General features: G+C 38.1%; 1 protein-coding gene across 3 annotated transcripts in view; it reads right to left on the reverse strand.

Moving 5' to 3' along the window:
• Positions 1 to 2,776: 2,776 nt before the first annotated feature.
• The window catches only part of ddx46 (DEAD (Asp-Glu-Ala-Asp) box polypeptide 46), a 69,345-nt gene continuing 54,692 nt past the window's right edge, over positions 2,777 to 17,429 (reverse strand). For 2 of the 3 annotated variants that reach the window (XM_060837267.1, XM_060837265.1), the window contains 9 exons: positions 15,300 to 15,493; positions 15,059 to 15,196; positions 14,724 to 14,873; positions 14,394 to 14,567; positions 13,886 to 13,912; positions 6,291 to 6,509; positions 5,532 to 5,676; positions 5,208 to 5,281; positions 2,777 to 3,161 (listed from right to left, as the gene is read on the reverse strand). In XM_060837267.1, the coding sequence (XP_060693250.1) occupies positions 3,114 to 3,161; positions 5,208 to 5,281; positions 5,532 to 5,676; positions 6,291 to 6,509; positions 13,886 to 13,912; positions 14,394 to 14,567; positions 14,724 to 14,873; positions 15,059 to 15,196; positions 15,300 to 15,493 (1,169 nt within the window). In that variant the 3' untranslated portion in view covers positions 2,777 to 3,113. The remainder of the gene's footprint in view (positions 3,162 to 5,207; positions 5,282 to 5,531; positions 5,677 to 6,290; positions 6,510 to 13,885; positions 13,913 to 14,393; positions 14,568 to 14,723; positions 14,874 to 15,058; positions 15,197 to 15,299; positions 15,494 to 17,429) is intronic. The other variant, XM_060837266.1, reaches the window with a different exon arrangement.

Here is a 17,429-nt window from a genome sequence, read left to right on the forward strand (position 1 = left end):
GAAATGTCTATCCTGCCAGTGGATTTATAGTTTTTGCGAAGATGACACTGGCAATAACTTCCAGGAATTTGAATGTCTGCTGTATATGTTTCTGATATACAAGAGGGTGGAGACCACAATTGCTCTGTAGACCATGAGCTCGGTGGTGGGGTGATGTCCTCTTGAACTTTGAACACTCTGTTCCTCAGGTGTATGAAGGCAGCACTGGTACTGTACTTGTCAATTACTGCTCACACTGAGAGGATCCCAAGGTATGGGAAATGATTTATGTTATCCATGGGCTTGCTTTGGATTTTAAAGGTTGGGAGTCAGTGCAGTGAGGCAGGAGCAGGCTGGTAGAGGCCCTTTGTTATCCGGTTGTTTAGGCTGAGGCCCATTCTCTCATATGCCTTGGTCAATGCATTGATGATGATTTGTGCATGTGCAAGGAACATCTGTGTACTGCAGCTTGATAACAGAATATTCCACATATATAAGGGTGAGTGTTGTTCTCAGTGCTTTACATGGGTTAGATACGCACTGAAATAATGTCCATGGTGTCTCTTGATGGGCAGAAGCCTCACCGAGACTCAGGAAGGAATTCTTTAGCCAGTTGACGGTAGAGGAGGAGGAGGAGGAGGTGGATTGTTGTGAAAACTTTTTCCTTGGCTGACAGGACAGGAAATCCTTTTAATTCCCACAGTTACACTTGTCTCTTTCCTTGAAGATGGTTGCAATTATGGCTCCTCTGAGATGTCCTGACATGCATTCGTTCCAGACAAGGGCAATGAGGTTGTTTTTGAAGGGTCACTGGACTCAAAATGTTAATGCTGCCTCTCTCCCTACATATGGTGCCTGATCAGCTAAGTTTCTCCAGCACTCGCTTTATGTAAGGATAATGAGATCATGGATTCACATTAAGAATGCTTCTTGTTAGACATAGGGCAAACCCCTCTGCTAATTTAAACCCGACACGCAGATGAGTTCAACTCACGCCGTAATGTTAAATTTTGAGAGGTAAAGAACCATCCCAGATCTCACTACTTAAAGTAAAAATTAACAATTTTATTCCTAAAGTCCAAAAGAGAACATTAAACAACTATTTACAACTCCTTTCTCTTAAATTTCTTATCTCCCACTCTACAATACTGGTCCAATAAATTCCATCTTAAATTTACAGCAAATCAATTTCAAACCCAGTTGTCAACCTTCAGATGTTGAACTTTGTATATTTCTCGAGGTTGGCTTCTGCTGCACAAGTTCTTATGGAGAGGGACCTTTCAGAAAGCGAATCTGCTGGCAGTCCTTACTTGGGGGTACTCTGCTGTTCACCCGTTAACTGTTCAAAATGTCCAGTTTTATATTCCAAAACATCAGATCATTTCATTGGTTTGATATCATCCCAAACAGTAAACTTTAAATTTAATTTGATTTTGGTATCTGGGACATAATTTAAACTGATTGGCCGAATTTTTTTTTTTGTTCCATGGCAACGCAACACCAGGTATTTGTTTCAACCAAATGTTACATTTGTACATTGTTCAGCACACTGTGCTTTCAATCAGTCCTTGCTAGCTTCCTCTCTCAAAAGGTATAGTACACACTCACACCTTCATCACATTCTATTTTTTAGTGTTTAGGCATGGATTCAACCTGCACCAAATGCTTTGTTGTTTCTCAGTTGTTGGATTATATTTTCAACCTTAAGGTGGATTAGAGATGGCGATAGGTAGCGTATTGCAGGCTGGTGTCAAAAGCCCTTGTGATGTCCGTCTTGGTTGAGAAGATCCTCAAAGTGCTATCTCCAGCAGGCATTAACTACTTCTCAGTACTTGATGAGTGACTCTATTTTTGATTCTGTGGAGTAAGTCCTTGCGTACTCACTGTCAATGGCTTTGATTGCACCGAAGCTGTGCACGTTGTGGTTGCTGGTGAGTTGCTGAGTTTCCTGCAGTCGATCCAGCCACCATTTATTGTTGAGGTCACAGGTCTTTAGTGCACTTTGACCTTCAATTGTCTGTTGGCTCATTTCCTCTTGCTCAGGTTTTGGTGGAGCTGCCAGTTCAGAAATGCCTTGCCTTTATGGTCCAGGAGATCCTGGATCTCCTGATCATTCTTGTCAAACCAGTCTCGTGCTTTCTGATCAGGAGGCCAAGCTGCTGCAAGCAGGTGCTGACTATTGTGGCTTTTAGGGTGAATCAGGCACTGTGGGGATTCTGTGGCTCTGGCACACTGGTTGTTGCCAGGTTGGCAGTGAGACACCACCAGAATAGTTCTTTCTTCTCAGACTCTTTTGAGTCCAGCCAAACAGTCACCCACAATAGTTTTTTTTGCCTCTGCTGATTCAAGAGCAAGAGGAAGTGTTGGAGGACACGGAGAGCTCCCATTGGCTGTTAAACCATTGCCCTGTCTATATTTTTGGGTAGATAGAAAAGATCCCATGACTTTTTTTTTTAAGAGCTTCTTGCATCTTGACCAACTCCAATTAAAAGGTTAACTAGAGCTTAAATCCTGTAGATGTATACATGCTATGTTTAGCTACAGTAAATACAAAAATAATATATTGCTGTGAAGGGCTGAGATGCCAGTGTATGAAAAATGCAAGTGATTTCTTAGCTAGATAAAATAAACTTATATTCAACAGATTGATTCGGCATGCAGAAATGTAATAAAGCATTATATTGACCCACTTTTATTGATACTTTAATTCAAGTAAGATCAGGACAAAATGTTATCATTAACTAGTACTTCACGTGCAAGTTATAAGTTTGACAATTCAACAAAGGAAGCCATGAAATTAAAGATAATATTCATTTATTTGTCTTCTTGACATTTTTATATTCCAGCATACAAAAGACAACGTTTTTACATTTCAACAGCATGAGTACTTTTTGTTCACGTACAGGGAGTTGGATTTAGTAAAAGTTTAACACATTGACAGAAATTTATCTCCAATACCGTATTACACAGTTTCTAAAAATTCACGTGGTGCACTTTACAGATTCTGTAGAATGTCCAAAAACATTTTCAAATTAACTTGTAATTTAAACATCATAGAGAGAATAAAATAAGTCAATTAACCAATAATAATCTTCAAAACTAACTGCAGACATAGCATACATTTTACAGGTCCCCTACAAAACCTTGTATCGTCCACGGTTGGTTGGCTGGTATGAATTTTGCTGTAACAAAAGATGATAAATAATTTAATTTTTTTTTAATAATTCAATGTTTAGTTACAGAAATAATACATTCTGTGAACTATTACTTTTCTGAGCAACCTACAGCAAAAGGTATGCACCATTCCCAATTATCTAACCTTTCCTGTTAGGCCAGTTTTTACTGCTTTCCAATTTGGTACCCACTTCAAGACTCTTAAAAAGATAGTTCTTGAAGGAAAAATAAAAGGAATTTCCTCAGTTATCACTGTTTTGGGTTGCTTTAGGTTCAGCTAATACAACATTCAGCACAATTTTTAGAAGTTGGAAACAAGCCGGAGCTCATATCATAAGGAACCACAAATTCCAAAGTGGGAGCAAGGGGGAGTCTTGTAATTGGACATCTGGCCATTCAATTATTTGTTTTTTTTCCCTAAACCAAGATTAAAAAAAAGCTCAGAGGCATAACATTGGAACGTATATGCAGTTCTCCTAAAGCCAAGGTGTAAAAGGCCACAACGTTGTACAAATCTTTGCATGAGGAGAAAGAGAGGACTGCAGATGCTGGCAATCAGAGATGAAAATTGTATTGCCGGAAAAGCGCAGCAGGTCAGGCAGCACCCATAGAGCAGGAGAATCGACGTTTCGGGCATAAGCCTTTCTGAAGAAGAGCTTATGCCCGAAACATCGATTCTCCTGCTCCTTGGATGCTGCCTGACCTACAAGTCTTTGTACTAACAACTATTTTCATTATTTGGGTATTAATCTTTATAGTTTTCATTGACCACAAGAAGATCAAAAGGACCAACTATCAGCTGGGCAAACAAAACCAAACAGTACACTTAGAGGCCTAGAGAAAAAATAAAACCCAAGCTTTTTTTTGCTACCAGTTAATTCCCACTTCTCCCATAAGACAATACAGCAGCATGGAACTTATTTTTGTAAAGTGCAGAACAAGTGTTTCCATTAAAAAAGAAAATTACTAGTACTTTAGAGTGATATTATTAAATTAGAGTTTAGAAAACAATTAAAATTAAAGATAGCAGGAAAAGGAAGATGCTAAACAAAAATGAGACAAGGTTAAGGGCAGGATAAGGCAAATTGAAAAGTATGAAAAGTCCAATACACATCAAAAGTATGTTCCGAACATTGTATAAACAGAAGTGTTCAAAGTAAGGTAAAATACTGGAGATGGAGAGGATTGTCAATTTGTAGATGAATGAAAAGAAACAAGTAATCTTTGCTGATGGAAATAGGAGTCCAAAAATGGTTAAGAGCAAAACGAATAATTTTATAACAGGTTGTATTACAAAACATCTGGAACCAAAATTAATGCAATAATGATAGGACTGCATAAAACTTTAACATAAATGCAGTATGTAAATTAGTACTATGCACAGATTCAGTAGATGTTGGTATTAGGTAAAGGAAACACAAAGAAAGATATGGAATTTTTTTTTAAACCATTAAAAGAAAACATAAGATATGATAAGTTTTGGCACAAATGTTTAATTGTATGAGAGAATAAGACAAGGTGAACCGTCAGTAACAGCTGAGCTGTGAAGGACAAGAAGCCAATGGCTATAATATTAAATACCGAAGAATTAGAGAGGAGGGGAGGAAAACCATCTGTTAACAGAATTGTGAAGCTAGCCGAATCATTTTCGGGATTAGTGGTTGATGTGGCAAAGTGGGCTGACACTTAAGACTGAGCTTGATTGCTGGATGAAGGAAATAGGTTGAAAGGATGAGAAGGGTTGGGTAAACATGACATATTTGCCTGTAGGAAGGATAAAGACCAAAATGGACCGCTTGGTTAAAACAGGCTGTTTCCATGTTGTGAATTTTGCAGTCCCTTTGTTCACAATGGCAAAACCTTTCCCCTCTAAATGATTTCAATCAAAAAAGTGAAACATCATAGTTCAGTCAATTTGTATTGTTAAATAAAAATGATAAGTTCAGAAACAAGCTATTTTACTCATTCAAAAAGATTAGTAGACTGCAAGAGATTCTTGTCAATATTCTGGGGAATGAATGGGTTTCAAAGAATATTTTCATTAAGCTGCTTACCAGTCTAATGAGTTCTTCTTTAATAAGTCTCGTAATCTCAGCTTTAGCTTTCTGAACAGCTAGTTCACTGGCACCTGTTAAAAGGTAGGAAAGTATGTTACAAATAACTGAAGCATATTAATACCCTAGTTTATATAATTTGACAGCACAGACATCAAAACTTAAAATACATTGTATGCTTTAACTGAGCATCAAAAAGGCAGTCATGGACGTTATGTGCAAATTCCATGTACTAAATAAGAAAGCAATTGTTGCTGTTTTCAAGTCTGATACATAACCAAAGTTCTTGTAAGTCACACTCCAAATAAGTTAATCAATACTTACTTTCTATAGCAAGATATATTTTCCGCTCGCCTTCTTTGGGCTCTTTCCCTGGAGGAAAGTAAGTGCCTCTAATAGTGATAGCAGCTTCTGAATATTCACTAATCCTCTGAAGAGCTTCCTTGGAGGTTACCTTCCACCTGGCAGTCTATAAAACATTAATTGCAAAAAAATAAAGGCACGAACATATTTAAACATTTAGTGCATGTTTACATGACACAAAGGTTCTCGGTTTCTGAGTTTACTATACTTGGTCTTCAGTGATTAAATTTGAGGTGCAAATGGTTGTACTGGGGGAAATGAGAGAAATTTGGAACAATTAAGCTTTTACTGGGGAAAAACAAAGTTTGAATATGTAATGAGGGAGATTCCTGAACAGTTTACTAGTTCTAGGTGAGTCATACCAACTGAAGAACCAGAGACAGAGCATTGAATATCTAAGAAACAGTTACTGATAAATACACATGGTCAAAGCTGGTCATGTTGGTGCTCGAATAAAGGGGTCACAGGAAATGCATTGCCAGGATTATTGTGTATATTGTCAGGCCGCTTTACATGAAAGATTGAAGTGGAATTTGTTGTACATGCTGACTGGCACCTAAAATTAATCACAGTAAAGTAATATCTTTTATATTTTTAATCAACGATGTGAAGGTGCAGGGAACAACCATAGATATAATTGACACTATTAAAGCAACAAACCTCAAGTTGATAACCCATTTCATTTTCAAATTTAAAATCTATTAAAAGATACATTCTCACCTGTGGGAAATCATTGATCTCAAGCTCTTCCTCATATCTCTTGAACGATTCAGTTTGTGCATTTTCTGGCTTCTCATCATCTTGCTTCTCTGCTGGCACATAATTGAGTTTGGCATTGATCTTCTCTGCTTTCTGCTCTGCAATTGTTTTAGCAGACACAGTTGGGGCTTGGAGAGTGCGGCCTCTCATAATAGCATTTGTCGCCTGCTGCATCACATCCTGAATTTAAAGGGAAAAATTTAATGTAATGAGCAGCTGACATCAAAAATGATCCACAATATTATTAGGAACACTGCAAGTTACATGAAGAATGACAGAATATATCAAGACTTGACTGATATGGCATTATAAATTCAACTCCCTACATTGTAAGTTCTCAGCCTCAACTCTGCTCTGTGAGGAAATGTTAAGTAAAGACATACTCTTATCCCAGGAAATCAGAAGGGGAAAACTGAAAAGAGTTACAGAGAGTCAGGGCTCGTCTTCAACAATGCTTAACACTGCTTAGGATCAACTCTTAAATTTTTTAATGGGGATCTTGTTTTCAGTCTTAGCCATTGATAGCAGTTAAGTTGAGACCCAGAGAAGTACCTCAACAACAGAATTCTGTTGTAATGTCTCATGATTGACCTTGGAAGGGAAGGACTGAAGGAATAGAAGAACACACACTTCCACAATTTAATTAATATGGTGCCAATATATTATAAGAGTCATTGAGATGTACAATGGATTACTTTCCTGAGCTTCTCTATGAACTATCTAATGGACGAACAGACGAGTTAGCATCAGGCCCCTGCAATGCTGCTTGAGAAGCCCATGCGTAGAGAGAACAAAGGATTTTTTTTTGCCTTTCCCAAAGAAAACATCTGGATTCTAGCCAAGTATCTTCCTCAGTTCTAAAATAGTGTAGAAATTTTTGACAAGGTAAATCATTCCATTCATGACAGTACAGCGTATTGACACAAACTATTATTTACGTTATATAATCCACTACAGCATTAGTCAGAAATTCACTTGTATGTAATCTTGGTGTGGAGCTTGCTAATTACATTGTGACATTGGGTGAGTATATTTCAGAGTTGACAGTTCAAAAAGTCTCAAACTAGGAATTGTAATACACAATTACAATTGTCCCCTGAAATTCTTAAATGGACCTTAAGGCCACTGATCAGAAAAGCAGCAACTAAGCCATTGAACCCATTCAGTGAGATCATGGCAAATCTGATAATTCTTAAATTTACTTTCCTGCCTTTTCCTCATAATCCTCAAATTTCCCATCAATGAAAAACGTGTATATCTCAGCTTTGACTATATGTGTGTGTGTGTGTATATATATATATATATATATATAAAAACAAAAAACCGAGCTTCTACAGCCCACTGTGTTAAAAACAATTCTGATTCACTACCTTCAGTGAAGATACTCCAACTGTGGTCTGGCGAGTGCCTTGTATAATTTTAGCAAGACCTTTGCATTTTTATACTCCATTCCCTTTGCAATAAAAGCCAACAATCCACTTGCCTTCCATGTTACCTGAACTTGGATGCTAGCTTTTTGTGATTTAAAAGTCCCAAATCCCTTGTGATGTAGTTTTCTTTTGTCTTTCTCCATTCAAATAACATCCTGATCCTCTATTCTTCCTGATAAAGTTCATAACTTCACATTTTCCCACATTATAATTCTTCTGCCAAGTTTTTGCTTGCTCAATTAACCTGTCCATATCCTTTTGCAGACTGAGTCATCCTCACCACTTGTCTTCCCACCTACTTTCCTGTCATGTGCAAACTTGTCTATAGGACATTTGTTTTCCACATCCAAGTCATTAAAACATTTTGTAAACAGTTGTGGCTCCCAGCACAGATTCCTCTGGCACTCCACTAGTCACAGATTTCTATCCTGAAACCGTACAGCTCCCTCAACCCAACTCTGTCTTCTACTGGTCAAGCCTCTGTGTTAATATATTACCTCCAACAGCATGGGCTCATATCTCATTAAAGTAGTTTAAAGTGTGGTACCTTACTAAAAGCCTTCTGTAAATGCAAACATATTAGAAATACGGCTTTCCCCTTTATCTATCATGCTTGTTACTTGCTCAAAGAATTCAAACAATTTTTAGGCATGATGTCACTTCTGTGAAACCATGCTAACACTGCTTCATCATATTATGTATTTCTTAATGTTCTATTATTACATCCTTTTATTATCCTATTACTAAACTAACATTATCCTGATGACATGCGTTCCACTAATTGGTCTACACTTACCTGATTTTTGTCTCTGCCCCTTTTTATTTCTCATTAAGATTAAGGACAGACACTAACAATTTTCTGTCTGCTATATCAAACCCACCATAGCACTGTCTCAATGCAATGCAAATTTTAAGGACCTTGGTTGTATCTTGGTAGCACTCTCCCCACAAATCATAAAATCATGGATTCTAACTCTACCCAAGGACTTGAGTATATAATTGCAAGTTGATTCTTCAGTGTACTACAAAGAATCAGCTGCATTGTCAGGAGTGATTTATTTCAGATGGGTGCAAAAGATTCCAATGACACTATTCAAAGCAGTGCCCTGACCAATATATATCCATCAAAATTACAGAAGCAGATTATTTGGCCATTAATTTGTCTGCTATGAAACTCTGACTTCGATAAACAGGCTTATGCTTTATCCTTATGTTATATCAGTGGTCATTACATTACTGACAACATCTCAAAACAACTTTGTTGACTGTTTGATTGCACTTTGGGTACAGTAGCATTGTGGTTGTGTTACCAGACCCGTAATCCAGAAACCTATAGTAACGATCCAGAGACAGGAGTTCAAATCATACAACAGTCACTGGGGAATACAAATTCTGTTAGTTGCATTAATCTGGAACAAAAGGCAAGTAGAGGGTAATGGTGACTATTAACTACCAGATTGTTATTAAATATCTCATCCAATTAAAGACCTCCTTACTCAGACCAAGTGCATAAGCAATGTATTCCACCCACTGTCAAACTGAGATAATCAAAACCTTTGCTGCCAACTTTACATGAAAGTTTATTTCCGTAATAATCCTACATTAACTGATCTACACTGGTTCCCAGTCAAAAAAAATGTCTATTTTAAAAGTATTAGCCTTGTTCTCAAATTTCACTTCGGGCTACTTGGCTGGCTTCATCAAACCACTGTCCTCACTTCCGACGCTCAATGGTGCAGTTTTTCGTCTCCTTTTCTCCCCAATAAAGTCATGAAAAGATTTAATCCAAGGTACAATTCTACGTGTTTGTCTTAAAACAGAAATATGGAAGTCATTTGAGAATATGTTGCATAATCCACATTGTCTTAGGCGCAGAAATTAGCAATTCACCTTTGGATTCTAATAAGTTATGGCAAGCTTATGGACAGCTTTGATTCAAAACAGACACCGGAAACAAAGAACTGCATTTGGCATCCAAAATAGCAGATGGGAAAAGGCCTCAATTAGAAGACTGAAAGAGGGGAGAATCTGTGAATGTCCTAACGGTTGCTTTAGAATAGCAAACTGCACACATATAGCTGTAAATGATCACCAAATTGTCCAGTCTTCTCATTTCAATTGACAACCTAATCAATTTCACATGCATTCCAACAGAGTTCAATGATGTCTTCAGTATCCTTTTTACTCAGGATCTCAATGATAATTGTAAGCATGAAGCAAGGCTAATGATGGATTGCCCAGTCACATAACTGAATTAGTAATCCGGAGGTTGAGGTTCATGCTCAGAGGATTGGAGTTCAAATCCCTCCACATCAGCTGGAGGAACTTAAACTGAACAGCTAGTCTCAGTAATAGTAGCCATGACAACTTTTACTGATTGCTGTTCAAAACCCATATGCTTCACTGATGACTTTCAGAGGAAGAAATTTACCATTCTAACCTTGGCTGGCCTATATGTGACTTCAGGCGCACATTAATATAGTTGATTCAAATTCCCCCTGAAACGGCTTTCAAACCACTCAGTTCAAGGACCATAAGGAATCTGCAAGAAATACTAGCTTTGCCAAGGCAACCATAGCTCATAAAAGAATAAAGATGCCGTCTGCCTGGATTAGGCTCATTGAGGTGGTGCACTGCCATCCTAGTTGGGATAAGCTAACTCACCACAAATTAGGAATTCAACCTGGAATCTTGTGATTCAAGTGGTTCAACTGCGTGTGATCTAGTGCTGAGTAGCCTAGTTCTTTAGTAATAAGTAGTTGCAGCTGCTGCTAAGTACCTTTACAAAACAGTGTATGAAGTTCTGCCAGGAATCACACATGCTATCTGATTAAAGATTCTGATCTCTGGTTCACAGCTAGGAACTAAATGAAATTAAAACAAACTACAGTGGAAATTCTTTTACACAACACATCTTATCCATTATGAGTTTTACTCACATTCTAATTCCAGTAACTCTGACATTCCAGACATATTAAATTAGCTGCTAATCCACATAAAATAGCTTGGTCTATGAAGAACAATTAAAGGTAACTTTACAATTATTCTTTTGCATACTTTGGTTTCTGACCAAGTTCCAAACTTCAATTTTATTGCAAATGCAATCAAATTATATAAGGTGTTAGCTAATATTTTGTACATCTGTACCATAAATATACATCTAGGGTGTATTAAGACCATCAGTGATGCTATTTCTTGAGATGGCAGCACAAAATTTGCCTTCAAGAATATGTAACCCTCTCAAATATACAGAACTATCTTCAAAACTAGCTGCTAATCTGTTCATGTACATTTTTTGTTAACAGTGCCAAGACAGTTATTTTTTACTACAATAAGAAATCGCATTTAAAGGTTAAAAAAAACTGAATATTATGAAAAACATGCTCTTACTTGCACTGTAATACTTCTAGAAAAAGCAATTTACTCAAGACGCATTTGATCAAATAACCAGAGTTTACATTTCAAGTCCATGGAGTTAAGGGTCTTGTGAGGGAGCCGTGGTTTAATAAGGAATTGGAATCCCTTGTGAAAGGGAAGGCGGCGGCTTATGTAAAGATGAGGCGTGAAGGTTCAGTTGGGGCGATTGAGTGTTATAAGGTAGCCAGGAAGGATCTAAAGAGAGAGCTAAGAGCAGCGAGAAGGGGACATGAAAAGTCCTTAGCTGGTAGGATTAGGGAAAATCCAAAGGCTTTCTATAGGTATGTCAGGAATAAAAGGATGACTAGGGTAGGTATCGGTCCAGTCAAGGATAGTAGTGGGAAGTTGTGCGTGGAGGCGGAGGAGATTGGAGAGACACTAAATCAATACTTTTCGTCAGTATTCACTCAGGAACAGGACACTGTTGCTGGTGTGAATATTGAGTCACAAGTGATTAGAATGGATGGCATTGAAGTATGTAGGGAAGAGGTTTTGGGAATACTGGAAAGGATGAAAATAGATAAGTCTCCTGGGCCTGATGGCATTTATCCTAGGATCCTCTGGGAAGCTAGGGAGGAGATAGCAGAGCCATTGGCCTGGATTTTTATGTTGTCATTGTCAAAGGGAATAGTACCAGAAGACTGGAGGATGGCGAATGTGGTCCCCTTGTTCAAGAAGGGGAGTAGGGATAGTCCGAGTAACTATAGGCCAGTGAGTCTGACTTCTGTGGTGGGCAAAGTCTTAGAGAGAGTTGTAAAGGATAAGATTTATGAACATCTGGATAGGAATAACGTGATCAAGGATAGTCAGCATGGTTTTGTGAAGGGCAGGTCATGCCTCACAAACCTTATTGAGTTCTTTGAGCAGGTGACTAAGGAGGTGGACGAGGGTAAAGCAGTAGATGTTGTGTATATGGATTTTAGTAAGGCGTTCGATAAGGTACCCCATGGTAGGCTAATGCAAAAACTACGGAGGTATGGCATTGAGGGTGCATTAGAGGTTTGGATTAGAAATTGGCTGGCTGGAAGGAGACAGAGGGTAGTAGTTGATGATATAGGTTCATCTTGGAGTGCAGTTACTAGCGGTGTACCTCAAGGATCTGTTTTGGGACCATTGCTTTTTGTTATCTTTATAAATGATCTAGAGGAGGGGCTTGAAAGCTGGGTGAGTAAGTTTGCGGATGACACAAAAGTCGGTGGAGTTGTGGATAGTGAGGAAGGATGTGGCAGGTTACAGCGGGATATAGACAAGTTGCAAAGCTGGGCAGAAAGGTGGCAAATGGAATTCAATGTAGCTAAGTGTGAAGTCATTCACTTTCGTAGGAGTAACAAGAAGATGGATTACTGGGCTAATGGTAGGCTACTTGGTAGTGTGGATGAGCAGAGGGATCTTGGTGTCTATGTACACAGATCTCTGAAAGTTGCCACCCAGGTAAATAGTGCTGTGAGGAAGGCATATGGTGTACTGGGCTTTATTGGTAGAGGAATTGAGTTCCGGAGTCCTGAGGTCATGTTGCAGTTGTATAAGACTCTGGTGCGGCCTCATCTGGAGTATTGTGTGCAGTTTTGGTCGCCATACTATAGGAAGGATGTGGAGGCATTGGAACGAGTGCAGAGGAGGTTTACCAGGATGTTGCCTGGTATGGTAGGAAAATCGTATGAGGAAAGACTGAGGCACTTGGGGCTGTTCTCATTGGAGAAAAGAAGGTTTAGGGGAGATTTGATAGAGGTGTACAAGATGATTAGGGGTTTAGATAGGGTAGACACTGAGAACCTTTTACCGCTAATGGAGTCAGCTGTTACAAGGGGACACAGCTTTAAATTAAGGGGTGGAAGGTATAGGACAGATGTTAGGGGTAGATTCTTTACACAGCGGGTTGTGAGTTCATGGAATGCCCTGCCAGTAGCAGTGGTGAACTCTCCCTCTTTATGGTCATTTAAGCGGGCATTGGATAGGCATTTGGAAGTTATTGGGCTAGTGTAGGTTAGGTAGGATTTGGTCGGCGCAACATTGAGGGCCGAAGGGCCTGTACTGCGCTGTATTTTTCTATGTTCTATGTTCTTCCAATAAGATTTCTTCAGGAAATTGAGGGGTGACCTTATAGAGGTTTATACAATCATGAGGGGCATATATATGAAGAGCAAGGGTCTCTTCCTTAGGGTGGAGGAGCTCAAAGCCAAAGGGCATTTTTTTTTAAGGTAAGAGGAGAAAGAATTGAAAAGGACAAGAGGTGCAACGTCTTTTTTTTCCACAGATTGTGGAATGAACTTCCAGAGGAAGTGGTGGATGCAGGTTCAGTTGTAACATTTAAAAGATAATTGGATAAATACATGAATAGGAAATGTTTGGAGGGATATAAGCAAAACAGAGGCAAGTGGGACTAGTTTAGTTTGGGAACATGGTTGGCATGGTCAAGTTGGATCAAAGGTCTGTTTCCAAGCTGTAAGATTTTATAAGAGTTATACTGGGCTTGAAACATGAACTGTTTTGCTTGCCACAGATGCCACTAGACCTGCTGAGTTTCTCCAGTACTTTGTTTTATTTCAGATCTCCAGCGTCTGTAATACTTTGCTTTTGATCAAGTAATTAATTTGCCACATTACAAAAATGTAGCAACAAACATCCTGCATCACAAATCAAGTGGATACAGGAAACAGGTCAGAATTTCAAATAAATATCTAAAGAAGGTTCATACATCCTATTACTTACCAGTGCACAACCCCAGGGCAATATAGGCTAGAGAAAACAAAGTTAACCACCTTCAGTTACTGGCAAATCAAATACTTCGATAACCAACTATGTCATACAAGATGACAAACATATTTACTTTCAATAAATAAACTGAACCCTCAAAACAAAATTTGGGTTATAATTCCTGTTCCTTTGTAGGACTGGATACATTCAGATTGGTCATTTGAAGGCAGAACACCGACTGAACAGAATCCACTGTGTTAGGTTTGATGCATGGCAAGAATTATGCAAGATGACTCTGACATACATTCTCTGGAAACAATCCCATGAATACATTTCTTCATTTCAATTGGCAAATCTGGACAACACCACTCATGCTCTTATGCAGCTTTTCTTTCACACTTCCCACCCAACTCGTTTTAGATAAAATTACCATATGCAAAATAAATCCAGTCACAAAGTTATCTTGAATCATAGTAGCTTTAACCAATTAACATTCCACTGATTCACATTAGACATCTATTACCTGAGCTTCTGCACCAAGATTTTTCTGGGCATTAATTTTCAAAGCCAACCTCTTAGCAATCTCCAGTTTCTCTGCATTACCAGCAGATGGCACTTGAACATTAGTGGCTCCTGGCATTGCCATGTCCTTTACACGTTTCTTGGAATTAAACATGCTCTCAATCTGTTCATCAATCTGAAGAAAATTACAACATCATAAAATCATGAAATTAAATCATTTAAACATATTAGCAATGACTGAATTCAAATATGCTAACAAGATGCACAAGACAGCCTTTGTCCCAAATACTGAATTCCTATACTTAGCTTCTATACTATCTGCAATACTTACATCAACAGCAGTGTCCTCATCATCAGAATCTTGTAGACCCAGAGCTGCTTTCTGTAGTTTCTTTCTTTCATTTGCTAGAACTTGTTCAGTCTCATCAAACTTAAAACCTTTCCCTGAAAAGCCACTAGACTTCTTAATAGTTTTTCCTTCCTGAGGAACACAAAAAATGAATTAAAATTAACGTTGCTCCTGCTTAATGCATACCTCTGATATAGGTTAATTTCAAACAATACTTCCATGCAGCTAAATATTAAAATTCAAAACTTACATTTGCATAACAAAGAGTGAAGTAATCTTTAAAACCAATCATGCACTTAATGACAACACCAACTTACTGCCTTTTGTTGCTCTTTGAAGTCATCCCACAACTTTTCCAGCTCAAGTGGAACAGCATTTCCTGATAATTCTAAGGCTTTAATTATATCACCTGCGTAACGGACTTGATCTTCAGTAATGAATGTATAAGCATAACCCTACAAAAAAGACAGCTAATGAGAAATAATTAAACTGCATTTAATCAAATCTACAATAGAGAATCCATCAATGATCCCAGATCATTTTTTGTGCATTACTCACTTTGTTACCTGCCCTTCCAGTACGTCCTACTCGATGTACATAATCTTCATAGTGATTGGGACAACTGTAATTGATAACAAGAATCAGCTGTTTCACATCCAGCCCACGAGCTGCTACTGATGTTGCCACAAGCAACCGACACACTCCAGTCTTGAAATCGTTGATTATACTATCACGGTCATATTGATCAATACCTGCAACAAAATTTAAGTTTTCTGCTGTCATTTTAATGAGAACAACTTAGAATATGGTTGCAAGTTTAAGATCCTGAAACCCTAAAAAAAAGGATACATCAATTCTTCACCTTCCCAACTAACATAGAATAAATGATGAATGACAGTACCATGGGTAGCATTGAGGATCAGAAGGACAATGGTCAGCCCCTTAAGGTATCAGGATAGTTGGATAAAGTGGTTAAGGTTGCATATTTTATACTTACCTTTATTAGCTGAGGCACAGAGTTTAAAAACAGGGAGGTTATGTTGGAACTGTATAAAATGTTGGTTAAACCAAAGCAAGAGCATTGCATGCAGTTATGGAATTCACATTAAAGGAGGGATGTAATAAGCAATGGAAAGGGTGCAGAGGAGACTTATCAGGATGTTGCCTTGGCTGAAGGGTTTCAATAATGAACAGAGATTAGACGGACTGGAATTGTTTTCCTTAGAGCAGACAAAATTGAGATGGGACATGATTGAGATGTATACAATTATGTGGGGCATAGATAGGTTAAACAGGAAGGGACTGTTCCCCTTGACAGATGGATCGATGACCAGGGGCATAGATTTAAGGTAATGGGCAGAAGGTTTAGAGGATTTGCGAGGAAAAGGTTTTTCATGTAGAAGGTAGTGGAAATCTGGAAGTCATTGTTTGCAAGAGTGGTAGAGGCAGAAAGCCTCATTACATTTTAGTATTTAGACGTGTACCTTTGCATTGCAAATGCACAAGACCTGGCCAAGTGCTGGAAAAAGGGATGAGAATAGGTGGCTGTTTTTGATTGGTGCGGCCGAAATGGCTGAAGGGCATTTTTCTGTACTGTAGATATGTGTTAAAAAGAGTTGTTGTAAACCAAAGAATGAGTGAATTCTCATTATATCACATTATTACAGGCAGCATTGTTCATATGTACAGTACTTTACAGAAAATTCTTTACCTATTAGGTGCAACAGAACAAGCCGAGTTCCCTCCATCTATGCATTAAATTCACATTACGCAAAGCAAAAGCTACCTCTTTTAAAAAAACATTAATGAACTAAATTAAACAGCGCACTTTTGAATTATGTTCAATCAATGCGTCAGTAATGTTATGATACACCTCCAGGTTGTGGCATTAAGACAGAGGATCAGTGTGATCAAATTAAATGCACTGCAGGCTTAAAGGGACGAATGGCCTAATCCTGCTCTTAGTTTCTATGTTAATCAATCTCAAATAAAAAATTTCTAATTGCTGTATTTACTAAAAGTTCATCTCTACTGTCTTGAGTTACCTAAAAAAAAGTGTCAATAATGAGCAATTTGCCGATTTTCAACTCTCGTGCTCAAACTATGAAAATTTCCTGGGAAATGCACAGCATTTATTATAGTCTTTCCAAAATTATTTACTACATTAACACTGCTTAATCTTTAAAATGTTCTCTCCCCACCCCACCCCCCACCTCATCCTTTCCATACTAGATAACAAGTTAGAACCATTGGACATGGAAATTAACTCTTTCTCTCTCCACTTATGCTGCCCCACTTGCTGAGATTTTCCATCACTTTATTTTGAATGAAAGATTGAAGAATCGAATATCAATGTGGACTAAAGTCATAAACCTGAAATCACAAATCGAATTCCACCTTGGAAATATAACATTAAATTCAATAAATCTAAGATAGATTCCAGTGATGAGAAAAACTGTTCTGACACAGTGTCTCCTGGTTCCCTATGAAAGTTTCTGCTAAGGAATGAAGTCAGGTCAGGAGTAAATTAAAGCATTGCTTCAGTGATTCTGACAGCAAATTATTTTCACAAACTTGTCCAGTTGGAGCTTTTCAGCATGTGTCTAATAAACAGGTGGTTATAAAGTTTAATATTTACATTTGAGTTTCAGAGGGCAAAGAAGGCCTGAACAAAAAAATGCCTGCACT

Source organism: Hemiscyllium ocellatum, chromosome 16 (genome assembly GCF_020745735.1).
Source record: "Hemiscyllium ocellatum isolate sHemOce1 chromosome 16, sHemOce1.pat.X.cur, whole genome shotgun sequence".
In the NCBI taxonomy this organism is placed as follows: domain Eukaryota; kingdom Metazoa; phylum Chordata; class Chondrichthyes; order Orectolobiformes; family Hemiscylliidae; genus Hemiscyllium; species Hemiscyllium ocellatum.